The 11,484-nt window shown below is 44.8% G+C and overlaps 1 protein-coding gene across 17 annotated transcripts in view; it reads right to left on the bottom strand.

Annotated features, from left to right (window-relative positions):
- Window positions 1–42: 42 nt before the first annotated feature.
- Window positions 43–11,484, bottom strand: part of LOC135946197 (titin homolog) — a 71,676-nt gene continuing 60,234 nt past the window's right edge. For 16 of the 17 annotated variants that reach the window (XM_065494298.1, XM_065494305.1, XM_065494306.1 and 13 more), the window contains 15 exons: window positions 7,432–7,597; window positions 6,106–6,371; window positions 5,564–5,773; window positions 5,249–5,328; window positions 4,826–5,014; window positions 4,596–4,761; window positions 3,794–3,956; window positions 3,598–3,731; window positions 3,174–3,516; window positions 2,975–3,116; window positions 2,704–2,903; window positions 2,431–2,583; window positions 2,239–2,362; window positions 945–1,248; window positions 43–735 (listed from right to left, as the gene is read on the bottom strand). In XM_065494298.1, the coding sequence (XP_065350370.1) occupies window positions 680–735; window positions 945–1,248; window positions 2,239–2,362; window positions 2,431–2,583; window positions 2,704–2,903; window positions 2,975–3,116; window positions 3,174–3,516; window positions 3,598–3,731; window positions 3,794–3,956; window positions 4,596–4,761; window positions 4,826–5,014; window positions 5,249–5,328; window positions 5,564–5,773; window positions 6,106–6,371; window positions 7,432–7,597 (2,696 nt within the window). In that variant the 3' untranslated portion in view covers window positions 43–679. The remainder of the gene's footprint in view (window positions 736–944; window positions 1,249–2,238; window positions 2,363–2,430; window positions 2,584–2,703; window positions 2,904–2,974; window positions 3,117–3,173; window positions 3,517–3,597; window positions 3,732–3,793; window positions 3,957–4,595; window positions 4,762–4,825; window positions 5,015–5,248; window positions 5,329–5,563; window positions 5,774–6,105; window positions 6,372–7,431; window positions 7,598–11,484) is intronic. The other variant, XM_065494303.1, reaches the window with a different exon arrangement.

Genomic DNA, 11,484 nt, shown 5'->3' with positions numbered 1-11,484 from the left:
CGACGTGCATGACTCTGGTGAAACGGAATAAAAGACTCGAGCTGATTTAACAGACAAATCGACGGTTTATTCAACTAAAATACATATTCGAGTTTAAACAATCTCAAACGCGATGTTTTTCTGTGTTTATTTAATTATTTTTTCATCTGATACATTCAACAAGAAGTCTTTAGACTGCGAAGCTTTGATAAAATAATAATACAAGTGAACAATCTCTCGATAAACAGGATAGTGCATGTGTGTTAACTTAAATGCTAAAGCTAATTGGAGAGTAATTTGATTGCAACTGACAAGGAAAGAAAGAAAAAAAAATGAAATAATCGTAATTAAGGGGATGAGATGCATCACAACACGCTGTCGCTTCCTTCCTTCCTTCTCGGCACGGAGAGAGCAAGGGAAATACATAATCAAGTTAAAAAGTGCGATAAATGACATATAGATATAGTTAAAACCAAGGATCTTCACTCCAAGTTTGTCCGTGGCTCGCCGCGAGACAAAAATAGAAAGTTGCCTGTTTCCTATCTACTCTCGTCGTTTTCTGTCAGTCACTCCTGCCGCCGCCGCCGCCTTCATTTTCTTAGCACCTCTCACCCCTGCACTTCTTTACCCGCGCTTTTCTAGATTATTATTTTATTTGAGCTTTGGTAGACGCAGAATCCTCTTTTCTCGTGGCCGCTGTTCACGTCGCCTCTTCTTCTAGGCGCCAGCCCTTCTCACCGGCTGCCGACTGCGCTCCTGTTCCCAAAAAACAAAAAATAAATTAATTTCTTGGTCCAATATGTTTGGTTTGACGACGCCAGAAGAAGTGAAGATTTTAAAAGTGCAAAATTAACCCTTTGAAAATTTATTGTGGAATTGGTCGAGATTTACCCATCGTTTCGCTGCTTGGCTGCTGAAAGGTGGGTGGGGGCGGCGTGCCGTTAGTGCTGATTAGGGGCACGTACCTGCGGAGAGGGTGCGCGGCGTGGGCGGACAGTTGGGACAGTCGATGCTGTCCTCGCGCGAGGTGGCCTCGCTGAAGCCGCTGTCGGAGCGGGCGCTGCACAGGCGCACCTTGCGACTCAGCAGCGAACTCATCAGCGCGTTCGTGTCCGCAGCCTCGGCAGGTTCGAGCGGCTGCTCCTCGTTGAGGCTCGACAGCCGCGAGCACACCGACGGCCGACCACTCGAGGCCGTCGCCGCCGCAGAGTTGCGCCGCGCCGACAGGTTCGCCATGCGGCCCAGCGCGCGGATCGCGTTCCCCGTTTTCTACGTGACGCACCACACAAAACACACGCACATGCGGTTAGCACAGAACAACAAAATAAAATCACACTCACGTGCAAACAATAAATATTAATTGCTGTGAATTTTAGACGCTTCATTTTCCCATTCCCTTCCACAAACGGGAAAGATTACTTTTTTCTATTAAAAATCCGAATTTTTAGCTGTCCCGGACTGATAAACAGAATAAAATATATTTTAGAACTAGGATCTTAAAAATAGAACCAAGTAACCGCTGAAAAAACCACTTGTTTTAATTTAGAACCCACAAAATCTACCCGAATCTTTAAAAATTAGAAAATTATACGGTATCTCGGACTTCAAAAGCCGATTTTAGTCTTTTTATAAATAATGCCTTAAAACGATTAAATATGTTTCAAATAGTTTAAAACTGCATGATTAATGCTTTGTTTCATGATTCCGTGGTGATTTGGAAGCTAAACATAAAATTATTCGTCCGTCTAGAATTCACAGCCCAAAAAATTGAAAACTGGAACGAAAAAACGAAGCTTTTCTGCTGGGAAATTTAGAGCTTGAGTTTTAAACGCGTGTGGTATCCAGAAATCCTTGCTCAATTTGCATCTTGGATCAAATAACACAATATTTTGTCTCCGCGCCAATATCGCCTGGTGGAAATTATAAAACCAAAGTCGTTTAATTTTAAAGGCCGCTTTGGCAGTCAAAACTCTGAGAGACGCTCTGCGCAGAAGTATAAAAAAATATAAACGATTTGAACCACCCATTTGGAATTTAAACTGGATCAACCACGAGGAATTGCTAGAGTTGAAAAACACGGAGGATATTTTTTCAACCCTCGGCGAAGGGGCATACAATTTGCGGCAATGTTCCGACAGCTGACAAATTGTTTGCCTCAACACGTACTGAATTTCCCAAATTCCGAGTCTTGTCTACTTTAATTAATATCATTAGAAATTCATTCTGAAAGAAATGGACTGAAAGAATGGCGATAATTACCTGCCACTTCCTGCGGATGATAAACTTCTTGAGTTTGTCGGTGCTGAGCGTCACGTACTGCTTGGTTTTGTTTTGGTGCGCCAACCACTTGTGGGTCAGACACTCGGCGGCAGTCAGCCGTTTTCTAAAAATAAACACGCACGCACGCATTAGCGCGAAAAGAGTAAAAATAAATGCGCGCGCGCGACTCACTCTTTCCTCTGCACAAGCAGCGCGCTGATGAAGTCTTTCGCGTCTTGCGAAATCGCGTCGAACGCTTCGTCGTCAAAGTCGAAGTCGGCTCTGGTCGTGTTGGCGAACGTTTCGGCGTCGTTGTCGCCCATGAATGGCGACAGACCGGACAAACTGAGCAACAAAAGCATAGAATTGATACTCTTTTAAACGAATATAACCGAGTGCAAAAGCGGCGTCTGCAATGCAAACAATTTAATTAAATTTTCCGCGTTTCCAATCGACAAAACTCACAGGACGTAGCAGATGACGCCAACGCTCCACATGTCGGAGGCGACGCTGATGGGCTCGTAGCTGATGACCTCCGGAGGGACGAACTCGGGCGTGCCGAAGAGCACGCGCACCGGCTCGTCGCCCTCGAGCCGCTTGGCCAGCCCGAAGTCGATCAGCTTGATGTGGTGCGACGTCCGCGTCCGGCACATGATGTTCTCAGGCTGCGCGCGCGCGTGGGAAAAAAACAATCAATCGGCGTGTGAGACTCGGCGGGAACAAAATGCAAGCCTACCTTCAGGTCGAGGTGGACGATGTTCTGGCTGTGCATGTAGAGCACGCCCTCGCAGATTTGCCTCATGAACAGAATGCAGTCCCTCTCCGTCAGCGTGAAATCGTCGGCGACCACTCGCTCGAACAACTCGCCACCCGTAACGCTGCCACAATCACAAGTTATTTTAATTAATTTGTCGGAGGAAAGGGGATTTACTGACTATTCAGTCACTAGAATGATGTCGCGCGCAGTCTCAAAGGCGGCCTCGAGCTGCAGCAGCTTGGGGTGCCTGAGCGAGTTCATGATGTCGATCTCCTCGTAGACCTGCTCGCGGTCCTTGGCCTTGATGCAGCGCACGATTTTGGCGGCGCGCTTCTGCCCGGTGGCCACCTTGGTGCACTTGAACACGGTGCCGAAGCGGCCCTTGCCCAGCTCCTCGTGCGTGTGGTAGCGCGACGCGAAGCTGTGCTCGCACCTCGCCACCTCCACGCGGCCCTCCAGGGTCAGCGCGTCGTCGTCGCTCATCTCCTCCTCGTCCTCCACCGTGCTCATCTTCCGCGGCACTGACGACAAAATTCAAATCAATTTTTATCATTTTTTTGCCCCCGCTAAAATAAAATTATTTTTTATTATTTTGCACTCACCGAGTTCTGCGGGAGTGAAGGGGTTGGATTCGTGTCCAGGGTTGCTGAATCCGTGGATGTTCATGGCAGACACCCTGACTGAGTACTGCTGTCCGGGAATCAAGTCTCTTAGCGTGTAAGACAAAGCGTTGCAGCTGCAAACCAGAGCAACGGCGAATTAAAGACCAATTAATTTATGAAAATTCGGTTGTTATACTCTTCGGCAACGACGTTCCACTCGCCGCCAGTGGTTCTCAGTTCGACCCTGTAGCTGATGACCTTGCGGCCGCCGTCGTAGGGCGAGCTGCCCCAAGCCAGCACCGCGCTGCTGGCCCCGGTCACCGTCACCGTCGGACGTCCGCTCGGAGCATCGGGAGCACCTGCCAACACACCCAAACGAAACGCGGATTTTCAGTCAGCCGCCCCGCGAACCACACGTCTCGAGATAAACTGATAGCTTACGCTCGAGATAAAATGCGGAACGAGTGATTCGTGCATTTTGCTATCACAAGAAACGCTCACAAACTTGTAAAAAACTCAATTATGTTTCAAGCAGCCCTGATCGGATCAAAATTATCGCGTACAGTGCACAGTTTTATTACAAAATACTTTGAAACACCTGCGTTTAAAAATAATATAAAAATTCTCACCCATTTTCCTTTTTGACGTTAATTGTAAAGACCACGAAAGTATTTCTGCGTTTTAAAAATGAGTCTGACGTTTGCTCAAAAGCACCTGTGACCGGTTCTCACTTTTTTGTTTGAAAAACATTGACTGTTTGTAGGTATTATTACTGATTGGCGCATTCTTTTCCCATCATCATCGCTGCCGAGATATGAAAATAGTTGTTTGGTCACAGTTTAACCTAACTTAAACATAACCCTCCACTCTATTACTCTGGAAAAATTGATTCCATTTAAAACCCTGTGAAGGTTTAAGTTGCGAGCAAATGCACTGAGCTAGCTAAAAATGCGTTGCAAAATGAGGGTAAAACCATAAAAGAATGAATTTGGACGGACCTTCAACGGCCAAGGAGGCGAAGTGGCAGTGCGAGCCGAGAGGGTTGTGCGCCGCCACCACGTATTTTCCCGAGTCGTCGGCCGTGATGTTCATCAGGGTGAGCGTCGTCTCGCCGTGCTTGGTGGTGATGGCCACCCTGCCGCTCTCCTGCCGGATTTCCCTGCCCTGCGGAGCACGAAACTCGAGTTGCTGGCCCTGAGCCCTAAGAGTGAGGAAGCAAATGACTCACCGCTCGCAGCCAGCGCACCGTCGGCTCAGGTTGGCCCGAGTAGAGCGCCCTCAGGGTGACGCTGTCGCCGCGGAGGGCGGTCGCGTCTCTCGGACCCTGCGTCACCCTGGCAGGGCTCTCGTCGCGCTCTTTGTGTTTGCCGTTGATCAGTTCTTTCCGCGCCGCCGAGCCGTTCGCCAACACCGCACTCTGCGCATTTTTACACAATTATTCCATTCACCCAGACATCTTTCAAAACCATATAATTATGCGTGCTTGCTTGCAAACTGATAATTTTATGAATTTATAAAAGCAACTAACCACGAGAGTAAATTCACAAAAGCAAATTTCTGATATTAAATGCATCGACTGTAAAAAAGATATCAATCTACTCATTTTAAATATAATAAATTAATTTAATTATATCAAAAAGGATGTACGCACCTGTTCCACGGCGCGAATGCACTCAGGTACTTGGTTGCTTTTCTCGTCCTCGGCTTCACAGCCACTTCTGCTGCACCCGCCTAGCAGAAAAGAAACAGATAAGCAAGAGATAAGTTTTACGAGATTAGAGTTCAATCCGACTTTGGCAAATTTTGCTTAGCGAAATCATCGATAATGAAAGTAAACAGACGCCTCTGAAGATAACACTCAAGCAAATTTTTGTCTAGAAGAATCCGTAAAGCAAAATAACACCCATATATTGAATAATTTGAAAAAAGTCAAATCTAAATATTTAAAAAAAGGGAAATTAGCTACCTGGAGCGACGGAGAGTCGTGCTGAGGAGGCGACGACGCCGAAGAGTCCTTCCGCCTCGAGCGTGTACAGGCCAGAGTCCTCGACAAAGGGATCGGCCAGGTGCAACGCGAACCGGCCCTTGCCCAGGTCCACGTAACGGAAGTCCTCGCAGTTGGGCAGCGGCCGGCCCTGTCGCAGCCATTTCACCTCCAGGTCGGGCGGCAGCGGCCCTGAGAGCACCAATCAGCAAAATTATCATTCGTTTTTAGTTACAGAAAAATGAGCAAAAGTATTTTGATTTCCAACAAGCATTATTATTATCTTCAATTTTTTATCCAAAGATTTATTGCGGTTTTGGCAGGAAGGAAATGACAGGGAGATAAAATTCGAGTGAAAGGATAAGCTTTTGAAATTGCTTTGTATTTTGTTAGCTCTCACGCATTATGTAAGAACACAAATAGTTTTCAATGCATTTTAAATTCTCACTATACGCGTATCACACTGATTTCCCTATTTATGGAACACGGAAATTGCAAAAGGTGGAATTCGTGGGTTGCTTTACCTGCGAGTCTGACGGTGAGTTGTGTGGGTTGTCCTTCGACGGCGTTCGTGTCGACGAGTCCTGGCTCGAACTTGGGCGGCGGGAACGAGTCCGGAACGTCGGTGACCTCGAGCCGGCCGCAGCACACGACGCTGCCCATCTCACTGCGCGCCTCGCACGAGTACTGGCCGGCGTCGCTCACGCGCACGCCGTCCAGCGTCAACTGCGCCGTCTGCCCGTCGAACGACGCCCGCAGCCGCTCCGAAGCCACCAGCTGCTCGCCGTCCCTGCGACACACATTTCAGGTTACCAACAACTAGCTCATCATTAATTCTTTACTTTAATCTGAAAAACTTTTGATCAAAATTTAAATTAATATTTTTTTTCAGTTAAAGGAAAAATGAAAAAAATTGAACCTACTCGAGACCGCTAAAAGCACCAAAAGCAATCAATCGCAAACAGATTTAAAATAAAAAAAAAATGGTTAATTGACGGAGTTTTGGTTTGAGGATAATTATGGCGAAGCTCGACTGGATCTCGCGAGTGTAGGCAACGCTTGAACACGCACGCCGCGCAGGTTGCATACTCTCTGCCCGTACGTCTCTCTATTCCCGGCGAGCAGCTATTTCGGGCGCCAATGACACCGACTCGCATTTCAGGGACGTGTGTGGAAAACGCAATTGCCATTCGAGGTCACAATCCATGAATAAATTATTCCATGCCCAAGAAATTCTTACTAGGTTTCAACTTGAAACGCATTGGCAACTAATTTTTCTTGTCGATGCTTTCTTATTTGAACGTGCCTTTTATTATTTTTCCGGCCTTTTGGTTTTAAATAGTTAAAAGACGCAAGGAAAATGCTTATTTAAAGAAATAAATAAGTCGAGATGATGATAATTAACAAGCAGTTATAATTAAACATGGTCTGTCAATTTAATTTAAATTATTGAGGAATTATTCGACAACGACAAGAAGGGAGGAAAGGGAAAAGGCCCGGGGTAAAGAAAAAGATTTTTGAGATATATTTCTTTTCTTATAATATATTGGCATTAACCGAGGCATTTATTTAATGTAAAAAATAGAGAAATTAATTCATTGTTAAAATAAATGCAAAAGTCGTAAATCAAGCCATTTACCCGTCTCTTGCTAATTTATTTCAAACAAATTTCTGCCGAAGCGTTTTTTAATTTAAAAGTGTTGCTTTATAGAGCATTTTTATGTTGAGAAAAGAAGCTGACAATAGATGAACCACGCTAGGAAAATATTTTCGATTAAAAAATAAATAAAAATAATTGAGTCTATTTCGTTTCAATCTTGTTCAATCAGAGAGAAATTTGTGCGACTTACTTGTACCAGGAGGGCGAGGGGCTGGGCGATCCGTCGAGCTGGCAGGCGAGGGTGACGCGTCCGCCGTACCTGGCGCTGGTGGTTTGCGCCATGCGGCGGTGGAACGACGGCGACGTCCGCGGCGACGCTGACCACGCTCGCACGCTGCGCCGCGAACCCACCGGACCTGAAAACGATTGATCACGATTGATTCACTTCGGCTTTCAGCTGGCTGGCTGGCTGGCTAGCTGGCGTGTATGGATTTTTCTAAATTTAGCGCGCGCGGCCAGACACTGGACGTGGACACACGCACCGCTTTCCACGAGCCAAAGACAAATAAATTCATTCTCTCATCAAACGCGTCGTTTATCTCGCCAACGCACACGGCAGCTGTCGGCTCAGAGTGGCAAAATGTCGATAGTGCGCGCCTCCGCGCTTATCACCAAAGATTAGAAACGATATGCAAAACGTTGTTCTATCCGATTGAATTCGGTGAAAAAGAGGAAAAACTCTGGCCGTGTTGCTAGGCGATGGGCTCCAAATTTCAAGCAAATTGAATTTGTTATCAAATGATATAATAATAATTAAGAAAATAAAGATGTTGGAAAAATTAAAACCATTTAAATGAATAAGGAAAATTTCAGTCGGATTGCATAATTATCGAGTTGAGTTGAAAGCTTAAACATGTCAGGTAAAATTAACCAGCTGATATACATACATATTTTGTGTGTGATTAATACCTCTTTGGCCTCAATACGCAGTTTTCAGTTCTTTGAATCCTGACTTTACATTTACAATCTAATCTATCGGAATTATAGTTTCAAAAGAAATCCCAAACGGTAAATACTGGAACTGAATTTACAATAAAAAAGCGCCACACACAAAATCCAGAAAAATGCACTGGAATAATTTTTAGACCTCTAGGAGAGGAATCGGAACCAGAAGCAGAAACGACGTTTAGTTAATTTAAGCCGATTGAACCGTTTTTCCCGTTAATGCGAGATTTCAATTTGAATTGCAACAACTCAGCAGATCGCCTCAGTAAATTGCATCCATCAACAATCAACCACCCACTGACGACAACAATAAACATCGTTGTTGTGCATGTTCGGCATATTGTTCTCTGTTAACAATCGCGTTACTTTGTTCGTCCATTTGTGCAGGCGAACAGTCGGTGGAAAAGGACGGCGCCGCGCTGCGATGACGTAACATAAATTTCTTGCACATGCGGCCCCACATGTTATTTCAAGACTTGACAAAATCTTACTCAGCCGAAATTAGTTAGTTTTTCGACGCATAACATCAATTTTTCCCGCAACGCCAGAGAAAGATTTATTTCATTGCGTTGACCTACTGGAAAACATGTGTTGCGACGCAATGTTTCTCGAGTCAATAAAAATGCGACATTTAATTTTGAACGGTTCTATAAGAGAACACTTTGTCACTCTTTCCTCCTTTTGTTGCCTTCTCGCAAATGGGTGAAATTAGGTTCGGCTGTGGCGTCATTTTTCACCTGGGCGACAATGATCGCGCGCGGCGCGCCCATGCTAATGAGCCATTTAAGCCGCGAAGACACAAAGACAATTGTTTACCTTTCCATTCCTCTCATTCCGCTCGCCTTAGTCAGTGATCGACGCTTTGTTTTCCTTCAACCGAACCGCGTTTGGAAAAGGAGAAAATTGCTTGCGGAAAAAGTAATTTCACCGACCTGTTGAATCCGTTTCAATGTCCTGCTATTTGTAATGACTAACAGTTGCGCCAGATAAGATATGAATTATATTTAACTTCACGGAAAGATTTATCGGTCACACGTGAACACTTTATAGTCATTCAAATTATTTAGTTTCAATTTTATTGCTGCTAGATTGATTCTTGATTAGTTTCTAATCAGAAACCCTTTTTCATTCGTGATGCAAGCAAGGCTAAAATAAATAGCTTAATTAATAAACAGAAAAGAACCGTCAAAAAGCAGATGGTTTTTCTTCGCGGTTGTTTTACTTTTTCAGATGTTTTGATTCACCTTTACGTTCGAACCATAGATTAACATTTCGATCAAATTATAGAGGAAAAGTCTTTGAAATGCCGTGCAACGCGGCCAAAATTTAATTCTTGGTTGGTGCGAGTAAAGCGAGCAAAAAGAGGTAAAAAAATAACAGACCTGCAACCTGCTCCATGCCTCAGGATCGGTCAGGTCGACGCAGGAAACATGGATGGGTGTGAGGGAAAAGCGACGCACAAGCGAGCGAGAGATCACACACCGACTGACTGACTGGCTGGCTGGCTGGCTGGCAACAAAACGAATGTCGAGGCGCGCGACTGCCTCGCGAGTGTGTGACAACTGCCGCCGCCGCCGCCGCTGGATCGGCCACTCGCACTCGCGCGGCGGTGCATTGCGGGGGAACGGACAGGACAGGCAGCGAGCGCCTTGTAAGGAGCCGCAGTTGCAGCGTGCATTACCTCCATTATTTGCAGTATAAGGCGAATAACGAGGCGAGGCTGACGTAACTCGGCACGCCACTTCCGCCCGTCCGCCGCCTGCCTCAATTCCATCTCGGCTAATTTATGCCAGCGTCGACATCAATTAGTTACACAAACACCGCAGCCGACAAACAAACACTTAGGCGTCTGCCAGGAAATAATCACCCGAGCTTTAAGGTAATTCGACTCGCGTGACTCGATTGCTGATTTCGCATTTTATGCTCTCATTGATTCAGTGCCAAACTGGTATTCGTATGAATCTTCGTCAATGTCAATAAGAAAAATATGCAATCATACAGGAATAAATAGTTGCGGATTGTTATTGAGCATTTCTTTCCTTTCCGTTCGCTGCATAATACAAATTAAAATAAAATACTGTGTGTACAATATTTTTAACTGCCGATGATGGGATGCACACACATTTAGTGTAAAAACCTTCATTTGCAACAGGTTATTTTAACTGCCAGGATCAGGTGATAAATTTTAGCAATTTTTCTTGTGTTCTCGATAGAGCGTTCATCGGGAGAGCAAAACTGCTCCCGCTCCTGTCTTGTCCCGCATTACTACTCCCGGTTTTGACCCGCCTACCAAGATTTGGCGAACAATCGCTCCCGGTCTTGTCCCGGTTCTCGATTTCATGGGTGCACTCCCGAAGACTCCCGGTCTTTTAAAATTATTTAATAAAATACGGCGATTTGATATCAATAAAAGTTTTAAACAAAATTAGCGCGCCTCGGTAGGTTTTTCTATAGGTTTTATGCAACTTGTTTTACATGCTTGCTGCGTTTAAATGTTTTAATTTTCAATTCACTGCTCCTTTAATGACAAGAAGCATATGTTTAGCAGGCATTGCATTCATCTAAAACTTAAAAAGTCAGAAGAAAATGCGATAAAATAAGCAATTTTGTCAATATTTAAATAAACTATTCGAACTAAATTTGTCCCTCCAGAGCTTTGTGGAACATAACGCACGTAAGCGCGCCATATTATATCGTGGCATAATTTTTCTTTTCGTTTTCGCAGCGAGAAGAAATTATGGCAAAAAAGAATCCTAAAAACAGGGATATCATAATTTAAATGAAGAGTAAATTAAAACGAAATAATTGTCAACAATTTCGATCTGACAGAGAGCTCTCCCGTCCGTCAGTCCCGATTGCGTTTGACTTTACACTCCCGGTACTTTCCTGTCCCGCTCCCGTTCAACGAAGAAGGGTCCCGGGAGTGACGGGAAAATCCGGGAGTCTTGCTAACTCCCGCTCCCGATGAACGCTCTAGTTCTCGTGATGAAAATATGATAATAATTTTTCCTGAACGATTCTCTTCCCATGTCCTTCAATTATTAGACAACTTGATTCGATTATGGATTTTAACCGGCATCCATAAATTAATTATACTAAAGCAAAAATTGATAATGGGTCTATTTTCAAAATCCTTTTTGATAGGACAGCCTTCAGAGGTTTGCCGAGATTTGCTGCTGCAGTTGTGACAATGATCTGACCATATTAATATGACGGGTTGTCATGCACGGCGCTATTTCAGTTCCAATGTCGCGAGAGTCTTTTGGAGCGAAACCTTCAAAATGCTCTTCGAGAGCAT

Source organism: Cloeon dipterum, chromosome X (assembly GCF_949628265.1).
Source record: "Cloeon dipterum chromosome X, ieCloDipt1.1, whole genome shotgun sequence".
In the NCBI taxonomy this organism is placed as follows: domain Eukaryota; kingdom Metazoa; phylum Arthropoda; class Insecta; order Ephemeroptera; family Baetidae; genus Cloeon; species Cloeon dipterum.
The sequence above is the reverse complement of the archived record's forward strand: the minus strand, read 5'-3'. Positions and strand labels throughout refer to the sequence as shown.